This window comes from Daphnia carinata, chromosome 1 (assembly GCF_022539665.2).
Source record: "Daphnia carinata strain CSIRO-1 chromosome 1, CSIRO_AGI_Dcar_HiC_V3, whole genome shotgun sequence".
NCBI classification, from domain to species: domain Eukaryota; kingdom Metazoa; phylum Arthropoda; class Branchiopoda; order Diplostraca; family Daphniidae; genus Daphnia; species Daphnia carinata.
The window spans coordinates 1,108,671-1,131,343 of record NC_081331.1 but is presented as its reverse complement, the minus strand read 5'-3'; the positions used below and the strand labels follow the sequence as shown (position 1 = coordinate 1,131,343).

General features: G+C 42.3%; 2 protein-coding genes across 3 annotated transcripts in view; both read left to right on the top strand.

The window, feature by feature from the left end:
* Positions 1–119: 119 nt before the first annotated feature.
* On the top strand, positions 120–17,760 carry LOC130692103 (uncharacterized). Of its 2 annotated transcripts, none has more exons than XM_057515176.2 (5): positions 120–691; positions 8,106–8,381; positions 8,627–10,474; positions 10,641–10,800; positions 15,296–17,760. In XM_057515176.2, exons 2-5 carry the CDS (start codon positions 8,155–8,157, stop codon positions 15,500–15,502), a joined length of 2,442 nt encoding a protein of 813 aa, XP_057371159.1. In that variant the 5' UTR covers positions 120–691; positions 8,106–8,154; the 3' UTR covers positions 15,503–17,760. The 2 variants fall into 2 exon arrangements, with proteins under 2 accessions (XP_057371159.1, XP_057371160.1); XM_057515177.2 differs by lacking the exon at positions 120–691 and adding an exon at positions 4,753–5,042.
* LOC130692122 (dehydrogenase/reductase SDR family member 12-like) overlaps positions 2,866–22,673 on the top strand; it is a 70,439-nt gene continuing 50,631 nt past the window's right edge. Inside the window, exon 1 of the mRNA XM_057515195.2 lies at positions 2,866–2,870. The gene's annotated coding sequence lies outside the window, so the exon portion shown is untranslated. The remainder of the gene's footprint in view (positions 2,871–22,673) is intronic.

Here is a 22,673-nt window from a genome sequence, read left to right as displayed (position 1 = left end):
ATACACACCTCTGGATCACCTGCCCGTGACGGCAGCTTGCTCCCCACGTAGCCTACATTGAACCCTCATAGGTTTGTTTAGTCGGGTTGTAGACGCACTAGTTTCCGGCACCACCTGGCTCGACAGATTGCCTAGCAGTCTATATACCACCATTGATAAGCTAAACAAATTCGTTGACTTGCCATCAGTTTTGTGAATGCACGCCAATACTTGGCATTTTGCAAGTGAGAAACGGTCGAATAAGTTTGTTTTAACGCTCGTTTTTCTATGTCGTTAGTGTGCAAAGTGCCGATAGTTGACATTGGGATCGTATATTCAGTAGTAGTACAGGGTCGTTTGTTTTTTGTGGTCATTTGAAAAACATTAGGCGTTCATCGTGCTTGACTATTATAGCTCTGTGCAAGAGTGCATGCATGATAGGGTTTGATACCTTGAACAACATTCTTGTTTGATCTAGTTGCCTTGCTAGCCTTTCGATATATAGTTTTCCAGTCTTCGAGATCTGTTCGACTGAAATGGCAGAGTCAGAACTTTCCTCCTTCAACTGAGTGTGCCATCCTGCAAACAGACACCTTTGTCCATGGATTATTGACCCTTTCTCTTTCTCAAACACGGAGCTATTTGATTCCATCGATTCAATGCGCTAAAACTATGTGATTCACGTTCAACATGTTCCAACGTCAACATTAAGGTAAGCTGTCCTAATTTCCTATGGAGTCTCCTTCTTCTTACAGTACAAATGTTAATCTTTGTGAAAAAGAAAAGTTTTGTCGCCTCAAAACATGAAAGGGAAATCAGATTTTGGGACCGATATCGGTTGTTTCCGTCACCTAGAGCTGTTGCTATTGTTTTATTGAACGATGGCATACCCGATAAAGACCCCTGTTTTCGTTCGCCTTTACAGAGGCTAACCAAAGTAAAGTCGTCGTTCGTCTAGCTGCTTTCGCATTTGCTTTTCCAACAGGTTGCATGAACTGGTATAGCCAGCGCGAGCACTCTACAAAAGAGAACTGGTTCGTTGCAACAGGCCGATCGTCATTTTTAGACGAAACTATGGTTGCTTTTCTTTTTGTTTTGTATTCATCACTTTGTCATTTTCTCCCCGTTGTGGTCGAGCACAGCGGAGTTTTAGACACAAGTTAGCTACGCAAGAGTAGTTTCTTCGTCATTTGTACCTTTTCTTGCTATGTAATGGGAAACGAAAACAGAAAAGAGCCTCGGGGAGAGGGTGAAAGTGAAACTATTTCAATTAAATTGTCTATTTTTTTATGCATCGTTCCTTGTTCGAATTGTACAATTGTTTTTCCGTTGGTTTGTGACGACTCACTGGTATTAAAAAATTCGCCAAGGAAACTAATGAAAATAAGCTACGTGTTACATACATAGGTTGGAAAGCTGTTAGCTGTAGCCGTTCGCTAAATTTTCATTTTCCAAATGGAAATGTATTTTTGGTGTCAACGAGAAACTTGAAAGTTGTGATTGTCCCTTTGGCGATTGATTTCGATTGCGCGATCGCGGACTGACGTTCGCTTTCAACCATTGCGTCAAGTAAAGCTTGCATCCCTGCGCGACAGCAGCGGTGGAAGGACTCTGGCTCAAGGATCAAAGGCATTTTGTTAGATCTAACTAAAGAAAGTTTCACAACGAGTCAAAACATGAAAGCAGGCCTTTTGTCATTAGAATTTTGGACTAGAAAAAAAGGATAAAGCCCATCCATCCAAAAATTTCATTGTAGCTCGTGCAAACCGGTACCGTCACGACCTGAGGATTTTGGCAGATAAATTCGGTTTTAGTAGAATTACAATGAAATGCGTATAATTATAACTTCAGAAATGTCTTTTTTTTTTGGCAAAGAATTGTTAGCAGTGGATGCAAGTCACTGCCATGACTATAGAGACGACGTTAGTCAAAATCTTTAATCATGTTGATGCTTTGGAGGAAACGAAATTCGTTCTTTCTTTTACACGCTCGTCACCTGAAATTTAAATTTGATTTGAAATTCGATGCCCATATCATGCCATTCATAACTATGTCTGTACCATACTGTTACAGCTTGTGGATGTGTGCAATCCAGTAGACATAGATAATATAGACATAGCAACTTTGTGTACTAGATTGTCAAAACTATTTAGGAAGATCGGAGGAAAGGGGAGAAATTCTGAAGTCGCCACGGTGGCCTTCAACCATGCAAGACCGATCACCTTCACCGCCATATGCATAGCTATTCTTATAGTTGCACCTGCCCTGTAAAATCAGTCAGCTGTTACGCATGCGATACAAGGCAGACTGTTACGTACATCGTGTTATTGTTCGTGCGCGTAAAAGATAAATAATATACGCAAAAGAAAAAGGAATAATACATCGATTTCATTGCAACAATCGGCGCCAGTAGCTGCCGTCTTTTATCAAATGCCAAGCACAATGCATTCTAGGGTTCGAAAATATATAGAACAGCTTACAACGTCGGCATTGAAAAGCAAATGTTTTATTGGCATTTTTTTATTGCGAGTTTGTATTGTTGGAAAAACAAAAGGTAGCCCGATATATACGGATGTATTAGTATATAGATTGGCTTTAAATACTTGAAATAACAATGAGTGCCACAATAACAAAAAAATCATTTATTCGGTCTCATTGCGCGTTTACTTTCTAATTGGATAACTAAAGCGTCGAAGGACAGAGTCATTTCATTTGCCTCTATCCCGGATCTGAGCAACTGAACATTTTTCGTTCAATTATATGCCAATCTTGTTGCTGTTGCTTTTCCTTTTTACTTCCGCAAATTTGCATGTTCAATGGTTACACATGAATACTTCTTATCATTAGATGGAGGCTTGTGGCCCAGCGTTAATGTCTGCCCTCAGTTTGAAGTTGCACAACTCAAGATTTTACTTGTTTTTACCCCAGTTAAGCATCTAATGAAAGTCCTTATTTAAAAAAAAATATCACACACCGAATGAGTCACAGCTTAAGATCCGTGAAGCAATTAGATTTAGATCATCTCCAGCAAAGGAACGCAAACCGAAAAAGAAACCCACTAAAGAGACCGTAGAACATTAAACTGACAATAACTGAAGCGAACAATAAGTTTGTGGGCTGCACTATGTACATATTTATTAATTATTTGGATGTTTTGGCCTCACATAATAGCGCGGGCTACTGTTGTGTAAGGCCGATTGAGTCGGCCACGAAGGTCTTCAATACGCCATTAACTCTGAACGAAGCACAATATTTGTTTCATCTGCAAATAAAAAAGTGTGTTAGTGGACAATCAGACGACCTAGTCGTCGTCGCCAAAAGGGCTTCTCTCCGCTCTTGCGGTTTTTATTTTTCTTTTAAACTTGACGACGTAGCGTGCGTGGGACCTTGAATTACGATTTAGTTTTACACCGAGGCTGATGCCAAATCGATTAGCATTAGGCTACAAAAAGGCGGTAACACATAATGTCATCTGTTTACGTGTCAAACGGCCGAACCGCAACACTCGAAACTCAGATGCACCTTGAAAAAAAACGCGTTGCCATCGCTTTCGTTTGAACAATTGAAAGTGACCAAACAATCAGAAAACGACGTTCTTGACTTGGTTCTCGCGTTTGTCTAACCGTCCCCACTCGTTCATTTCCGAAGGAAAAAAAAAACGATGGCGCGGGAAGAATTTGAGGCAAAAAAATTCGTAAACGATTGTTCAAAACGAAAGAAAGAAATGCTTCCCTGGCGTGAGAGACTGACGGGGAAGGCGAGCTTCGTGTGATGTTATTGTTTATTATAGGCGAACCACAAACAAACAAACAGGAAGGACCTCGGCACAGACGATAACGATCGACAATGGATCAGCAGCAAAAGTGTATTCAGCATTGACGATGATTCACAGCGTTTACAACGTCGCAGATCTGATAACTGATTAGGACAATAAAGAAACCATAGTAACCATCTTTCGTAGAATAGTCGGTGTGTATATAATGCTTGTTGGCAAGTTGCTTTTGTCTACATCGTGTTATATAGTCACTCATGCAGTGAATTGTGTATAACTTTAGCCGAGTTCGTTTTCTCCCTTAGTTTTTGGCTCGTATTCCAAAAAGTTATCCACCATTTGTGGAAAGGTAGAAAGACAGCAAGGGAGTAGTTCCTTGAAATCCTCTTTAGACTTTAAGGACCACTTAATGAGATATTTTTTTTTTTAATTTTCTGACGTCAAATAAAAGCGAAAGGAAGTCAAAGATAATGAAGTTCACCTTTGCTCAAGGTACCGGATCAAAGTTGTTGCTATCAGCCGCCCAATATCAGATTGTTTTTCCACTCCATTTAATTGCAAACACAATCGCTTGTATTATGTACTTTGATTTTTTTTTGCGATTCGTTTGTTTTATATCTCGGTACAACAAAGATGGGAAAACTTGATTGTGTTCATTTGCTAAAAGAGCCGCGCTCACGTTCCGATATGAAGAAAAATGGGGGTGGGCGGGGGTGAAGGAAAGGGAAGGTGAAAAAGGGAAACAGAACACAAAAAAAAAGACAATACCATCAGCAGGGAACCTACTTTCCACGAAGAACTTCCTCAAAAAAAAAAAAACCACCTGTTCCGCCCACGAATATTAGAGGAAGACTTTAAGGCCGGACCCAAGGGCTGACCAATCACGTAGCCACCTCTCTTTCTGTTGTTTACTTCTTTTCAAAAAAAAAAAGTCCGGTGTGGTGCGTTTGTTCTTTATATATTTCTTCTTCTATAACCAGCCGGGTGAATATAGTCGACAACATCAGTCGGGTCTCTACGTTTCGCCTGCACACACAACTCGCAACCCCCCTCCCCTTCTTCCGCTTACCACATAGCCGCAGGAGTCTGCTTTTCCGGCCCAGTGATGTCCGCTATATAATTGGGGGTTTTATTTGGATGTGCGAGCAGAAGTTGTTTGTTCGCTCACTGGTGGATTATTTTCTTTCGATATCGTGCTGCCTAGGCTGATTTTTCTTCCAAAATAGTTCGACTAACCAAAGTTCCTGGATTATTACAATACCTTATTGGAAATACCCTGTAGAGAATGAAGGTAAGTCTTGTTCAAAGTGATTTTCATAGCCAAAATTGTGTGAGAGGTTGACGTTGAAAAGATGCAAGCACCCGGAATGGCGTACAGCCGATGTGTATGTCATTCCGGTAAGTCAGGATTGCGGAACCAAGCGAAGACATGTTGATTAATTGATACCAGAATGGCATTTGGAATTTAAAGAAAAAAAAAAGGACAACAAGTGTAAACACGACTGGTACAACAAAGGACATCAAAGGACTTTTGCTTGGGATGCGTCTTTGTTCTTCGGCGTGATTACCCATCCACTAAGCTACCGGTTGGACATATTCGGCGTGCTTTTCTCTTGAGCCGAACCCGTTGTATCTGGGCCTGTTTTTGTTTGCGCCCCTATAACATATAACAACAACAAAAACTCTTGCTTTGAAATTCCACCTGAACTCGTCCCAATTTTTCCGGTTTGTTTTCAACAGGGTGCAGAAAGAAAGCGAAAAAAAATTGTAAACATTTAAACAATTTGCGTCTCATGTTAAAGCAGCTATTGATTCAATCCCCGGCCAGCTGTGTTTCATAGTTTAGCGATACCTCTATACAGTCCCGAATGACACAGTAACTGAAATGATGGCAATGTAGGGCAGTGAAACTTACCGTATAGAATTAAAAACAATTTTCGCGTACGAGACTAGATCAGTAGCCATTCTTTTTCCGTACAAACGAAAGGTGAGTCTGCCGTGCACGTCATATATTACCTTTCACGGCTCCTTGGTGTCGCCCTAGTTGAGAACTGCTTAAAACTAGCATTTGCCAGCCGTCGAAACTGCGCTTCTTAACAACGAACATAATCAATGACACACCATACACCTACACAGTGACGTAAAGCACGCGTGAGAAACGTGTAAATGAAAAGCCTATCGCACTGTAACGTGTCCACCTACGAACATTCGAGAGTTTGCTGTTGCTACCTCTGCCATACGTAAGCCCTACAAACTTGCTGGATAAACTCAGCAAGCTGGGACGTTAAGCACGATCGTGATCAGATCATTTTATATTTGAGCTCCACGGATTAGAGTGTCGGATTATGTTTGCTAGAGAATCAGTCGACGGCCGTAAGAGACTGTCACAAATGACAAACAGTTGAGGCAAAAACAATTAGAGGAAGTAAGTTTTTGTCCTACAAGAGAAAGGCAAGTTCTAGGATGAAACTGAAGAAGACAACACAATTGAAAGGGAAAAAGAAAGAAGAAAAGTAGGTCGACTTTAAGAATAAGTAACAAGAAAGGCGACTACCAGCGATGTGAAGAACAGTGGAATGGGTCAGGGAGGACAGAAAGAGGGTGTGAGAGAAAGGAAGCGAGCAAGGCATATTATATTGTGTACACTCTAACCCTAGACAGACAGGCTGCACACACTAATAATACTCAGCACAGCTACAGGTGAAGTTGGCGACTATAACAAGAGGCATGGCCTTAGGGTGTAGGAAGCAGCTGGAAAAAGGGTGCCTCTTCTTTGACCGACTGCTGGTACACACACATCCTACAGGGGAAAACAAAAGGTGCGCTCATTGCACACCTTTTCGGCCCTCGTTCCATTCGCGTCCATGTAAAATACACAGCGCTCTTTTGTCTATCATCACTGAGCGTCTGTACTGTGTGTTGTGGGGGGTGTAGGTAGCAGCTGGCTTGATTATGTTATCAGCCAGTTGATGATGGCGTCAACACAGCGAGATGCTCGACAAAGAAAAGGAAATAGTTCGGTAGATGAAGGACGAAGCAACTCTTGCGTGAAAGTGAATTCTAGCTCTCTATATGTGTCCAATGGTTGGCCAATGTTCTGGTCTATTGATTTTGAAAATGCCTGTTGCCTCTTCTCAGCGTCTTGGCTGATGCAAGACTTGGCAACACATCAACCAGTGGCCATAGAAACGCAGCCTGCGAGACGGGGAACCGAATTCCACGTCTTTATCATTTCACCGTCCAATCGGAATGCAATCATGCGAAAAGAATGAGCGTGTAGAGGGTTTATGTTTCCCCCTGCTGCCATACACGTCGGGCATTATATAAAACGAAATGAGAATCGCTAGAAATTCAATCGCGTTGTTCGACGTTTCTCAACGATGTCTTAATAAGGAATGTACAGGCGGCATTTTCTCTCTCGCTGTCATCTCGCAGCTGAACTCTATTCATGTAGATACATATCGTGTGTCTCTGTTGGCGAGGAATTCCAATTGGGAGTCACGTAGTTGCTGCCATTCCCCGACCAATGACGTTTCCGGACTTGTTGTAGTGATTGGCTTGCATCCGGGCCAAGTCTACTATACAGTTTATTCCATCGAATGGAATCAAGGAATGCCACAATCCTGTTCATCTTCTTTTCTCAAATAAACCTATAACGTATAGTGTATATATGTATAGAAAGAAGAGGAGTAGTGGACGTGGGAATTTCCCCATACCACTCAACTTTCGTGTTGTGAATGTGCGTTGCATATGCGTTAAAGGCTATCCGACTGCAAGAATAGTTTTCCTCGTAAGGAGATTGGAACCCGATCTAATAATAGGCATATTCTAATTCCGGATCTATTCGAAATATGCCGAACTATTATCTCTTAGAATCAACATATGCAACGCGGAAGTATCTTAGTTAATAATAAAAAAGAAATTACAGACCAACGTATCGAACGTGCTTGTTTACGAGGCCCACTTTTACTCAAGAGCTGTTGCTTGCTAACCCTTGAAAGGGTCTACAATCTTGACTTTACGCCGGATAAACGAAACATTCACGACAAACCTCTTTTCACTTGATTCTTTGCACACCAGAGTGGCACAAGATGACCAAACATTGTAAGAATGTCATCAGTTTAGCTGTTTTTCTTTAAAACACCGCGCTGCTGCACAAACGGGCCAACACAACTCTCGCGTTTTTGCATCAACCAACCACTCGTAATTCAATTCTCGATTTTGGTTGTGTGTATTGCTTTTAACTTTCTATTATGTTCCGACAGAAGAACACAACGCCCTTCATTGTTTGGTTTCTTCTTCTTTGATTCCAAATTGATTTAAGAAAACCACTTTTTGTTTTTTCTCACCGTAGGGTTTCAACCCTGCCGTTGTGAGTCGACAGTCATCAAAGGACGGACGCCATGCTCAAGTGGATTGCAGCACCAAAGGGGAACAATCCCCCGACTGTGTCTCCGTCTAGGTCTAATAAGACATCGAATACCATTGACAATAGCCCACTTCCTTGGCTTACAGACGATCCCCTGGCGACCCTTAACGTCAACACCATCCTCTTGGATACGAAAAGGACTTGGAAATCGGCAGCGCTGAGACGACAATCTGAACCGGAGCAAATCTACTCGGTTACCAGGTAATGCAATACTCAAGCGCATCGCAATAAGTATAAGTATATAACTAGTGTTTGTTATACATTTAAGAGACTATGTGTCTCTGTGTTTTGTCGGGCGTTGGCTATCGATCGCCACCACGCCAGAGTCCGTGTTGGCGTGCGTGTTGATAAACGCCAATTCGAATAGGACCTGATGTCCGTTAGAGAGGGGGAAAATCAGTTTATTTTTCAGAAGCCTAGATAATGAGCAGGCCGTTGTGTTACAGGATGAACCCGTTATTTGTCGACTCACCAAAAGACGTGATGATGATTAAGTTAACCGAAGGTGAGAAGCGGCTGATGGATGACAGTCGTTCGTCAAACCGGAGCGAACAATGCCAAACGCCCAGCTCGTCGGGTTACGAAAGCGCTGTCGATGCGGACAAACGTCGGCCAAACGGCACCAACGCGCCCAATCACAAACATCAAGTCAACCCGAGTAGCCAACAAGGACAGCATTATCAGGTCGACAATCAACGTCGTCACTACCAGCAACACTTAGTCGAGTCGAGTCCCGCCAGTGATTACCGACGTCAGTTCGTGTTAGGGCCGCGACTGGATCGATCGCCGCCGTCCAAGAAAGCGACAACGGCCGATGGCGTCGCAGCTGCCGGATTGATACCGCGACGGATCGGAAAAGCTAATCTGGTGCATCAAGACTCGCTCTATGTAACCAGAATTCACATGCCATCGGTGGCGGGTGCCAACAAGCCGAACAGCACCGGAACTGATGAAGCGTCCAAGCAGAGACCGATCGCCGTTGTCGACGAGTGGGACGAGGATGATGAACACGCGCACATCAGCAACGATCATCCGTCCACTTCTCACAGGACTATACCACATCCTGTGTGGCCGTCCAAGAGTGCGGCCATTGCTGGACGTCGTGGCTGCAAAGCTGCCACCTCTGCAATCGTGCAACAAAACGAGAACTACGTGACGAAAATTTTGATCGCTCCGCAAACTGACGATCACGCCGATGGCCGAGTGGCCTTTGCTGACGACGAAGATCGCGGCGGCCTTGATTCGATCGTCACTCACTCGCTTCTCGTCATGACAAGCTATGACGGCCAATCGACAGACGATTCGGCTTCAGATTCAGCCCATGCAAACAGACAGCAATACAATAAAGAAGACCTTTGCCGCAATCAAAAGATGACGCCAGCCGAGTTATCTGAAATTCGCCAACTTAGTCAGACAATCAGCCAAAGTCGGGTGGTGGCCACCGTGTCACGCGCCCTCAGTAAAAATAGCGACGCATCCACATCGTGCAGCGGATCAACGCCCGAAGTCTACGTTTCCTATCCGGCTAGCCCGGCCAGCAAAAATGAGGACGAGTCGGCCACGATCGGCAGTTCGATCGCGCGGCGCATTTCGATGATGAAGGAACGCTGGGACAAGAGTTCGCGTTCGCAATTGTTAACCGAAAGCGATGACGACGATCCATTTTTTAACCGCAGACTGGATCAGGTTTACGTGCCCGAGAATGGCGACGTCAATTTTTCAGTTGGCAATAAGCAGCCGCAGATGACGATCAACGACAGACGAATCAATGGCGGCGAGCTTTATTGCCCTGGTGCATCGCCTTTCTCCTACTTGGCTGGCATGTATCACCCAACGACAATCACTGAAGAGGCGACTACCAACGATAATGAAGTCCTTGTTGCAGTGACACCCAACCGGATGTGTATGCCGTCTCATCAGACGAGCTACGGCGATCCATTTGAACACGACCGACTTTCTAATTCGTCGTCTCGTTCGTCCGGATCGAGGCGGGTCACGTTCTCGGCCGACACGGTGGACAATGAGCAGTCCACCAAATCGAGCATCTCCACTGCAAGTGCGAATAGCAGCGTCGGAAGCATATCTGGGAGCACCACCAGCGATAATCACAAGACGTCCAATCATTGTCCGGACATTATCGAAGAGTTAAAGCTCAATCCGCATTACTTACCGCACCGCTACCAGCAGCAGCAGTCGGCCTCGTCGGTCAACGCGGGCGTAGATGCACGTTCAGGTCGCCTGGTCGGCTATTACTCGTACAATCTGCAAGCGCAATTAGACAACTACAATCGCAAGTAATTATAGCCCGTTCTTGAAAGATTGTTTTGACCCTTATAGCCTTACTATCATTGATTGGATAATATCTCATCTTCTTCTGGCCGTCTGTCATCCCTCTCACAATCCCTTTTTCACTTACAATTCTTTTCTTTTGTTGTGTGTTTTCCTTTAACGTTTGTGCAGTGCCAAGGACGGAGCGGAGAAAGTGTCCACATGGGAGCATTATCATCAGCAAGAGGCCACGAAAGCGAGCTCTTCTGCGACGGGTCGACCGTCGGCCGCGATCCGATTGGATCCTTACAACAATTTACAATTGCATCCGAATTACGGCGCAGCCTGCCAAGTAAGTGACGAGTTCAGACTGTCAATTTTCTCACTCGTCCCCGTCTGTCGTCGCCATTTTGCTATGATATTTTTGGCTCAGTTTCATTGCCACTATACTCACTGGCCATCTGCGTCCGACCGTACCCTATTTCCCATCCGCTTTCATAACAATAAAAAGGCGTGGCTTCTCGCGGCCAAATCTTTTTTTACGTGTGTTCGAGGCACCGTATCCTATTATGGCATCTTATCGATGTTTTTTTTTTTCTTTTTCTTTTTCTGCACGACACGTCCAGCATCGACCGACTGGCGAATGGATCGAACCAACTAGCGAATGGATTGATTTTTCTTGAGGTTTTGTCGGACCCGAGGATGGGTCCTTTGTAAGGTGGCCACGGGCCATGAGAATGGCCAAATGATCCTATTTTTTTTCCCCTTCTGTTCGTCCGTCATCTCTTATGAAGCCTATCTCTTGTTGCGTTTTGAAAGAGATTCAAACAGTAGCGAAGGGATGAAAATACATTTTTGAAAAAAAAAAAGATAGATATAGGAAGATATTGCAGATTGAATTGCTCTTCACAGGCATGTGAACTTTGATACAGGATATTCTTTTTTTTTTTTAGTTTTTATTTTTCTTTTCCTGAGAACTACTCGGGAAGATGAGTTTTTTTTTTTCACGCCGTCCGGTTGTTGTTGCAAAGCACAAAAGCCGTTGGCCATCGATCAATTTCAGCGCGCTATCTCTTTTTCTTTTCTTCCTTCCCATCTTTTGATGTCGTTTATTTTATTTTTTTTTTTATATATATTTTATATCCAGCCGTCGAACCTCGTTCCATTTAATAAACGGCACAAGATGATAACACAATCGCAGTTGATGAATTACTCGACGCCTCTCGGGTTGTGTTACGATCGACTAAATCTTCGGATTCTCAGCGCTCACTCGCTCTAATTGGTACGCCAGCCAGCCAACATCTCACTCATCTTCTTTGCCTCGTTTTATCTGCTCTCGTTTTCTTTTATTTCTTTATTTTTTTTTTTTCCTTTTTTTTTTCTTAGATATACAATTGCGCTCTTGTACTATTCGCCTTGTTCCTCATCCCGGCTGTCCTATTATTATCTGCACCCACTTCTTTAACTATGGTGGAAGCAAAACATCTTCCGCTGGGGACAAGCTCTCGCAATGTGTTCTGCCTATTATTTCATAACTGCGTTCACTACGGTTATAACGAGGTGTCATATAGTCCTGACATCAGCCAGACGTCGAGTTATCGTGTCGTTTGTTCTCCCATCTCTTAATCTTTCCTTTGCTTTTGTCCTATTTCTTTTCCCTTTTTCTTTTTTATTCGGTCCCGATTTTCTCCCTCGTCTCTCCGGTTCCTTTTTTTTTTCTGTTTGGGGTAAACGGGGTAGTGACACTTTGCAGAGCACTATAGCTGAAAATCGGTTATGCTCGGCTTCACTTCATCGCACCCTTCATCTTATCCGCTTTAGTGTCATGTTTACTCAACACTACTCTGCAGCTATTTTCCCCTTCGCGTTTGTCCCGCTGATGGCACGAAATAATGATTCGGTTGTTGTTGCGAAAGATGTTTACAAAATAATCGGAAGACTATTTTTAACTTTGATTGCACTTATTATTGCGATGAAAGGAGCCTCTTTCTTCATCCACAGTAGCTCGCGTCTTTTCGCTTAGAATAAGAAAAGCCATAGGATTTCGTGTTTGTGTAGAACGTGATTGCCTGTTGTGTGTAGGCGACCATCGATTCGAATGTGATAGGAGGTCTTCGTCACCTTTCCACTTTCAGTTTTCTTTTTTTTTTTTTTTTTTCGAAGGAAAGACTTTCAACGTTTTGCAATGGAGACATTGTCTCGCGTGCGATATTAGTTTATTTTTTTATTTTTACGCTTCCGTCATTTCTTTTTGCTTTAGAATAGTCAACAGCATACGATGGAAAGAAGGGAAAGTGACGTTGGAAAAGTGGTGAGTTGGGTGAAAGTGAAACCGACTGGAATCGACATTTATCTTTTGTTTCCTTTAAAATACAAGCAGTTGGTAAATTGGGAAACGAAAGGGAAAATGGAAGATTGGCCGGAAGTGTCTTGGAAAAAGGCAAGTTTGGTTTTCTCGGAATATAATAAACAAACTTTTTACCACCACTACGAAAATATGAAAAAATAAAATAAAATAAAATAAATAGGAAAAAAATACGAGAACAAAAGAAATAATAAAGCGAAACAGCATAGACAGGTGTTGGCGTAGTTAGCCATGCGTCCCTAAGTAAAGAATAAGAGAACCGTGTGGAGTTGTTGAGTTTGACCGCAGGCCGGACACGGAAGGCGGACCTTTGAGGTTTTTTTCGGGAACCCTAATTTTTACTTCCATCCGCATATTTCTCCCGTCCAATTTTAATTCATTGGTGACCGTGAATTGTGAAGACACGCACAGTTACACAGCCCTGTACTCAACGACCGTTTTCTTGTCTCGCTCTCTTCGTTCTTTTTCAAATCGAAAACGAGTTCAAAGTATAGTGTGCCCTAATTGCCATTACTTAGCGTCACCTCATGTCGGAGCACAGAATTGAAAATTGCCATTGTCAAGAAGAATTCAACTAGAATTTCATTGAATGATAAATCGAAGGCCGTACAAACCTGGGAAGCAGCAAAAAAAAAAAATGATTATATCGAGCAGAAAAAAGAAAAATTCGAGACAAGCCGATTCCCAGCAGAGCAGATGTTGTGAAAAAAAAAAAAGAAATGATGTGAGTAAGTTTTGGTTATGACGTCCATTGCCAGCCATAGTCGTCCTTGGTTCCTCATGAGTGAGGTGCGCACATTGACACCGTTGTTTGCGTCACTCGATTTTTTCGTAGCTCAACGCCAGCAGAAAAGCTCTTTTTATATTCCATTATTTTAAAACTCTGACGATGTCCGTTCTGGTCGGATGAAGCGCAGCGGCCGGTGCGGCCACGCATCGCAACGTCGTGCGACTTTGAGCCGATTCGCTTGAGAAAATCTTCCCCTTCTCCCCCTTTTTTTTTGTCATTTTCAGTTGTTGCTTGCGTGATTTCGTTCACGACCCCCTTACGTCCCGTGTTTCCGCGAAGATGGAACCAAAAAATATACGAAAAAAAAAGCGTCAGAAATCATAAGAAACGCGCTCTTGCAATCAACTTATCAAGTCGCCTTCAACTTTTTGTGACTCTGCGTAGTGTCTGATGTCCGTTTCCGGCGTCTGATGTGCACACAGTCAAGGCAAAAAAGAAACACGATAGAAAAAATATATGGCGGAAGAGTATGCTCTGTTTATTTCATTGTTCGCCTCATCCAAAGTTATAGCATCTGTCGATTCCATCTATGAATCATCACTGGCCGCCGCCTTCTGAAACTTTGTGTTTTGCACGACTTGTTTATCGACCTGTAAAACTTGATTCCCCTGAATGACTGCTATTCGATGAATGGCCATCTGGGAAGCCGACTTTTCCTTCTTCCATAACGCTCGTGTGGGGACAAAGAAATGAAAAAAAAAAAAAATGAAGTTTCAAAATCAACAGGATGTGACGTCTTGTTCCCTTATGGTCACCCTGCCTTTGCTGTCTTATCCTATTCTATGGAACGGTCAGATTCACGTGATGCCCGTCACGCTGACTCAAACAATCTCGCAAATCTTGGCGCAAACCATCTAGGTGATGTCAACTTGAGTTAAATCTACGCTAGACTTTTGCGATATGGTGTAGTGGATCAGTCATTGCATCGCTCAAGTATCCGGGCTACTCTTTTCGTATAACTTCGTGGAGATTCTATTGAATTCAAATGAAATCAAATGAACGTCGTAAATCGCCACATCTCAAATAAAATGACGTTTAGTTAATAAAGAAAGATTGAATAAATAAATACTGTCCAATAAGAAGAGGAAAGCAGAGGTGCCATACTCTGTTAGCTGAAGCCATCAGTATGGCTGGCCCGTGTTATCAGAACACGCATCTGCAATCAAAGTTGAAGCTCCAAATTACCTACTCAGGCGCTGTCCTCGCTCTTGCTGTTCGATCGGATTATAGCTTTGGCCCCCAGCCACTGCAGTTCTATACGTTGTTGTGCCTTAAGCTCAAAGCTCTTATTTCTCTGGGCTTTCTACTGACTTATACATAAATAAGTATAAGGTGATGGGCGGTGGGTGTAACCCTGGACAGCGTACGTTGACTCTAAGCTGCTCCAGCTCCGCATATAGAATTAGATCGAGAGCCACACACACACACAGACAAAGAGAGACAGTTGACTTGTACTGATGTGTATAATCAATATAGCTCAAATTTTGTCAGCAATAATGCAAATAGCCTCGCGTCTCAACTGGTGAACCTTCTCCTATGGTAAATTTCAAGCTGGCGGAACAGTTGAACGTGCGTGCTGAGCTTTTGGGGGGAGGTTTCGATGCGCCCATGATACAATGTCAGTTCTGTTTTATGATACCTGTATATTCATTAATCTTTATTTATGTGTTTCCTTCAATGAATTGTAAATAGGAAAGGTCCATGTGCGTGGATTTCACTCTGGATGGCGTCGAAGAGGCTCTGCTTCAACGTCGCTCTGATAGCCATAAACTACGTCGTCGAGTCTGCTGTTGCCTTCTCCTTCTGCTTTGCCTCGTCGTTCTTGTCATTGTCGTCATCGTCATTTCTCTCTACCTGTCACAAGGACAAATGATTTTCGGATCCCTCGGACCTGTTTGAAACTGCTGCCGTACACATCCTTGCCAAGTAGCTTTAAAATCCTGTTGCTCTCTTTTTCATCTGGTGATGGACCACCTTGCGCATCTTCAAAAGATAACAATCCCCTCCCTCCCATTTCATTAACCAACGTTCCGATTTGCTCCTGCCTAATTGCGGATGCAAATACCACGGCTAGCGAGACACGGAGGAAACCCCCCTACCTATTTTGACAGTCAATAGTTTATCTGTGCGTGAACTGCATTCATCCGTTCCCTCCATTTTACATACATATGGTAGGTACAAAAAAAAAGTTGACTTATTGTGCAGATTGGGTCGTATCCGTTTCATCCGGCACATCATAGCATGGCGTTTAACAGGCTTACGGTTTCCGAAAGAAGGCTACTTAACTAGCATACGCAATTGAGGCTTAGATGGGCCAATAGAATCAAATGGATAATGATGAGCAGCCGTTTCTTTTTTGTTGAAAGAAAAGAGGGTGGAATAATATTTAAAAAAAAAAAGAGGAGCCAATAAAGTCAAGGTCTATTATGCTGTCCCCTAAGAGTAGAAAACGAAATGGATTTTCCCAATAAAACACGAAAAAAAAAGGTCGACAACTTTTGTAGTCTTTAAATGTTTTCTTTTTGTTGCATCGGGAATAAGGGACCGCTTGAAGAGAACCGTTCATGCATATTGTACGAGCATTTCTTTCTTTACATATAGGATACCCCCCGCTCCAACTCGTTTCCCATTGGCTGTTTAATGCCGCGTATGCAGGGAGAAGCAAAATATAAAAAGAAAGAAAATCTTTTTGAAAAAAAAAAAAAGGATAGATATGTATAGAGAAGGCAAGTTCGTTGGCGTGTGTCTTGCCGCAGCCCTGACCATTTTGTACAAGTTGTTAACAATGTGTGCCCTCCTTTTTTCGTATTCGCATCGCCTTTGACTGATTCCATTTCACTCGAGTGACGCATGCTTTCCCGGAAGAAGCGTCAAGGAACCGGGTTGTCAAGACGACGCCAAGAAGTTGGAAATGGAATAGTAATATAAAAAAAAGGCCACCAATTTTTAAAGAAAGCGAATTTTAGGATGATGGCCTGCTGCGTCAAATCTGCATCCTCGCAAATTGTTAAACGCGCAACGAACGACAGCGATCAAAACGAAACTTGTCGAGTTACGAGCGTCTGTGAATAGTTGACACCATATCTTTATTTATTTTGAACTTTCTTATTGTTTGGCAAAGAGCAACAAATGACGGTGAATAGCCGCTAAGGGTTTGTATGGACGCAAGTAAAAAAAAAGCTATGTTTTTCTATACAGTTCCTCTCGGCACTTGATTATTCTCTATGAATTTTTGATTGTAACACGCCCTCCACATTGAAGTGTATTCTCCATTTCTTTTGCTTGTTTCCTGGGCTCACACAAACGTGTGAGAGACAAGACAATGGCTGCATAGAGAGCATCATCAGAAGACTGATGAGTTGAGCAGCTATGACGATGAGAGACAACAAAAAAAGGATACGGATAGTTAAAGCCAGCATCTTATGCGAGGGAATAGCTGGAGCTCGTATCGAGCCAACGATTCCCTCTCTTCCTATTTATATCTTAAAATGAAGAGACACGATGATAAAAGAAAAAAAAGGGAAGAAGAAAATAGAGAAAAAGAAGATTGTGCATCAGCAACATCATTTGCCGTGCAGCAGCTTTCGATTTGTGATTAAAGTTGCCGAAAGCTCGTCTTCATCCATCAGCATATTAGATGGCGTAACTTGATTGAACTCGACGAGTTCGCTTCCGCTGCCGCCAAGATGGCACGATATTGTCCTTATTCTTTCCCTCTCTTTTTCTTTTTCCTTTTTTAAAGTATTTTTATTAGTTCCTTTATATATTATTCTTTGTTGTCGTCACAAAGAAATTTGGAAATTGATTTGCCAATAACCGATGTGCGCGAAATTCAAAAGCTTCGTTTCACGATGGAAATAACGAATTGCGTTAAACCGTTGATGCTATTCCACTGCGCTTCTCCCATAATGTTATGATTATTATTTGGACCTACATCGCTTTATGTTTGAAATATTCGGGCGTTTTTTTGTTATCATCAGTATTGTTCCTTCTCTGGTACCACCGGGAAAACTGGTTGACGGTTTCAATTGGCAGTCGCATGGTCAGCAATTGCCTTGTTTTTTTGTTTTTTTTTTGGTTTCTTCATTTCTAAATGTGACCCACATTTTGGCTTATGTGCGTATCTGTTATTCAATACATGGTCTTTTTCGTTTGTCTTTTCATCTCGTTCGTCATCTTAACGTGTACTCACCTCTATTCTTTTCTTTTTTACAGCCTCGTCGTTTTTCTTTAAATCCCCCCTAGCGGATTTATTATGCCTGTGTAGCGGCGGGGTCCATAAGGAGACTTATAAATCCGTGTTTCTGATGGTAAAACGTGCCGTGTATATAACTGCTGTGAATCAAGTATTCCAGGGCAAGCTTGTCGTTTCCTATAAAGAATAGACGATGTAATGGAAAGCCAAAGATCGCTAGGGCGCTGCTGATGTTCACCTTCCAACGTTCAGCGAATAGACTATATATATATATATACCAGACAGGCAACGTGCTACTGTACATGTCATTTAAAATGGGTGGGTCGTGGAGAGTTCGTCCCAATGGAACTGTATACACACATACACACAGTACAACAAGGACGAGAGCGCTGCAGCACGAGACTCCCGGACGGTATAATATATTGGGGCTTATTGTAACTTTAGCACTGATGCATGTATGTACAACGTGTAACTGACGTCAGTGACGGCTACTTGAAATGATACGTTTTGATCTACTGCTCTGTATAGTTGGAATTTTTTTTTTATGCTTTTCCATCATCGCTTCTACTCTCTCTAGTTAAGGACATAGCCGCATCAGCACTTTGCCAAGTCTTAGTATACAAAATATAACAATCATTGGAAGCTACACTGCGTCGCAATCGTTTTTACACACTTAAAGGGAATGAATACATATCTCTTAGTTGGCTTATTCGAAATGTAAACGCTGCGACGTATAACAAGGGCGTTCTTTTTTTTTTTTTTGACGAATAGCAAGTCGTCCATTGACTTTATTGTCTACACCGTTTGAGACGAGTAACGAAAAACGAAGAAGAAAAAAAAAAAGATTTCCACGAATATTTCAGCGTCAGAGGAGACAAACATTTTGTACCAGGACAAGTTTCAGACAACTGACGTTCATTAGTGAATTACACGGCAGATAAGCAAGTCAAATTAATGATGTGTTTTCTTCTAACGAAGAACTAACTCTCGGTTACATCGTCATTCGCACAACTCGTCCAATGTATTCAAACAAGAGGTTTTCTTCGAATAGATATCGCACAAAGTGTGAAGGCGTAACGATCTGACGTCGTTTACCAATTAGGCAGGGGAATATCGTTTTTCAGTTCTTTTTTAAATCGATTCTCAAAAAGAAAAAAGAAATTCGAGTGTGTTCAGGTGTTAGGTGTTTACACCCTCTTGCAGTTTTCATTGACATTACGATGTGACGTCTTGACGGTGGGCGCTTCGTAATCTACTGGCAATTGCAAACCGGCAACGTTTACATGTGTAACGAAAAACGCCCTTTTTCCTTCAGGGTCTTGTGACGCCTGTGCCCTCAATCCTTTTCACCTTGATTTTCAGATTCATTTGGAGCCCATTCTTCTTTGTCAAATTCAACCCAATGAAAATAGAAATCCGAGCAGACGGTATATCGTTACGTTAAATAGCGCTTTACAGCTTTGCAAACACCTTGCCTTATACTTAAACTTCATGTTTGGCAATTGAATTGATCCGTGGTTGTGTTCCAATTGCAACGGCATCGAACATTCCGTTGCCTGGTAAACTGATCGACGTGTAACGCGATCACGATAAAGAAACATAATGATCAGTTTCTTTGCCTGTCTCCTTCCGTCTGAAGGATGGCATATGAAATATAGAATCGACGAGCTATAGATAAAACGTTGGATCTAGAAAAAAAAGCCTTGCTCCAGCCAGAACCCCCCGGCTGTTGCGTTTCTGATACTTTCCCAAGTGATGGCGGAAAATTGCGAAAACTCTTCCGATTCGATTGATTTACCCCGACACCCCAACATGGGGAGACATCCTCTGATGGCATCATCCACGTGCTTTATACGTATAACTCCAAAAAAAATGTTTAACTCTGTCGATGGAAAAACAGCATTTATTCCTCTAGATTGATCTTGTTCCTCGTTCTTTCATTTAGGGATCACCAAACATAGCTATTGTAGGGTTACCGCGCACACATCGCACGCACTGCGTCTACGTGACGACTATACATTTATGTCGGATATCTGTGTACAAAACGGATCTCTAGCCAAGCGAACACATCACCGTCATTCCACTTGTACAGCTTCGTGAAAAAAAATGACACAGTATCAACCACCAGTACACAATGTACATACACTAACGTACGACAGGCATCTATGATTGTTCAAGACACTCCCCGACATTGGCACCCTATATATCCACTCTCCCGCACAACGGTCGACCAAACAAAAATGTTGCATTTCTTCTTTGATCTTTGTTGTTCACGTATAGCGCGTTATTTGATGGAGCTCTAAAGTTTAACGGGCCAGAGGGAGACGTATTGAAAAGTTTTATCACGCAAAGCCCATATAGACAGGGCAGCAGCTAAGCAGTAGGCGACAATGTAACGAAGCATGCATATCAGCATAAACACAGCCTTGTGCAGTGCTTTTTTTCTTTTTTTCTTTTAGCTGTAAAAATTGTTACACAGACCGGAAAAAAAGAGAATGAAATATTGTTTTGTTTTTAAAAATATTTTATTGGGACAATGTCGCTGCTACCGTTGGTTATTCTTTTTATGAACCAGAAAAATATAATTTGAAACGACTAAGCCCGTTCTTTTTAAACCGGCCAACTGCATCTTCACTAATGGTAGACGTGGTATAAACTTTAGGTCAATAGCTGCATTAAAGCCTGAAGTCTATACCACCGACATTGTGTGGTGTAAGAATTATACACACTCCAACCGGAGAGGAATTGCCAATCAAGAAGTTTAAAGACCAACAGTCAAGATAATCAACGTTAAGTGGAGAGTTGGCTGGGCTGGACTCGAGCGAACTGCATTGCGGCTTTGCATCTTTACCCACTCGACAACCTATCCTCCTTGGTCTTGTCGATCTTTCTCGGTGGGTCATCTTCTCTTGGCAGACAGCATGACACACACAAACACAGAGTCGTTAGACTTTAGATGAATATTTTTTAAATAAATGGCGATATGTGGTCATGAAAATGTTGCATAGCGTTATGATCCATTACCTTCGTGTGTAGTGCATGTTGTTTTGTACGTCTATACGGACAACTTTAGCGCGCAGCATGTAACGACTTTAGAAGAAAACTTTATTGCGTGGCGTGCAAGTCAAACAACAAGAGCAATGCAGCGTGTGTGGCCTTGCCTTTTGCCGAACAGAACGTCATTCGATTGCCATAGTGATTGATTATGTACATATACATGGTGCACGTCTAAATACAAATAAACTCTATGCATAGTAGGGACTTTTTCGCGTTTGGCACAAGGCCATCAGCCACTCGGAAATGAAAAAATGTTTGTCTTTTCCCCTTTGGTTTTTCAAGAAATTTAGTTACATTTAGATGTACTGCGTTTTTTTGAAAAGCGACTTCATGCCAATTTTCTTTTTGTGCCTTTGGCATAATATAAACTACAAGTTAGTAACAATCCAATTTCGCGACAAAGTAGACCGCCGTACATGTTACAACAAAATAGATCTACACATGACAATCAAAATAGTGGCCCTCTGTCTCTCTCTCTCTCTCATTTCAAACGCGTTGTATGTATAGGAGTTAATAACTTGTTAGGTAGTCAGTTTGTCGCATCATCGTATGCTTTAAACAGCCGAGAATCCTCATTGTTGAGTCGCAACCGGCGTGATACAATCAATCCCTAAGGTGTATTTCTATATTCGAAAGGCGAACGTGACTCTCGTTCTTTTTCTGCCAAACAATGTAAAGTGCATTCGCACGGATGCATCGATCAATCCTCTGGTCTTGTAACGGCTGCAAAGTATACTGCATTTTCATGTTGCGTCATAATCTCTTTATCCCCTTCTCCGGTCGTAAAAATTCGTAACGATTTCCCATTTGACGATAACGTTCATCAGGAATTCTTCATCGAGGCTTTCGAGTCGTACGATAATAAAGACAAAATGAATCCTTCAAATCTTTGGCATCAAGAGGCTTTGAGGAAGAATTTTTATTGAAGTATTAATAAGCAAGCAGTTGGTATGCAAATGGTTCCACTGTTTTATACGACGCTGAGGACATTCTTTTTCTTGAAATGGAAATTGACGATTAGAACTCGACTGTCGTCATCCAAACTTTTCATTTGAAAATGCGGCATTTCGTTACATTCACGACCTCTTTTCTTTGTTGTTGTTATTGTTTCTAACCGATCAGCTTGAACGATTCAAATGTTTAACGACAGCGCAAGTTATAAAATCGAGCGCAATACCAGCACAAAAGACAAAACAAAAGAAAATGCAAGGACTGACACACAGAGAAAATGGAGCAAAAGATTATATGGAGCCACACGAATGACCATCATCCCCCCTCCCATCTCTTGAGATGCCCGCATCGGAGCGTGTAAGGTCTATCTCTCTCTATACAACCGTGTGTTTATTTGTGCTATAGGTTTTTTTTTTCTTATTTTTGTTGTTTTGCTCGCATTGTGTTGTTGCAGAGCCAGAAGAAAAGAGACAATCAGCGAGCCGTTTTTTCCTCTTTCGTAAACACCCAAGAGAAAGCACCTCACAGACAGTGGGCACTGTAAGGAAAGCAAGATGGATGATGACGTATTATGGTAGTTCTACTTGTGTGTGTGTTATATGCGGATCAGATCGATGTAACATCGTCGACTCTAAAATGGCTGGCTCCTGTATCCCTAACCGTGTTTCCACGCTTATTCCACTCAAAATAAATAGTGTTTTATAGAGATGAAGGCATCGGATGTCTGACATCAATAAACTCGCAACTCATGCATAATGATAGAAAGGAAGATGACGCACCCACACACAAAATCTTCGCCTCTCGCCTCACTTTTTGGCCTTCTTTGCCAGCTTTGCATGCCGTATGAGAGTTTGTACGAGATATTCA

What these genes read in the sequence shown, in the direction of transcription:
- LOC130692103 (XM_057515176.2), top strand. Translation starts at nt 8,155, where the DNA reads ATGCTCAAGTGGATTGCAGCACCAAAGGGGAACAATCCCCCGACTGTG. An exon ending in TTAGACAACTACAATCGCAA is followed by an intron (nt 10,475 to 10,640) that starts GTAATTATAGCC and finishes ACGTTTGTGCAG; the next exon opens with TGCCAAGGACGGAGCGGAGA. An exon ending in ATTACGGCGCAGCCTGCCAA is followed by an intron (nt 10,801 to 15,295) that starts GTAAGTGACGAG and finishes AATTGTAAATAG; the next exon opens with GAAAGGTCCATGTGCGTGGA.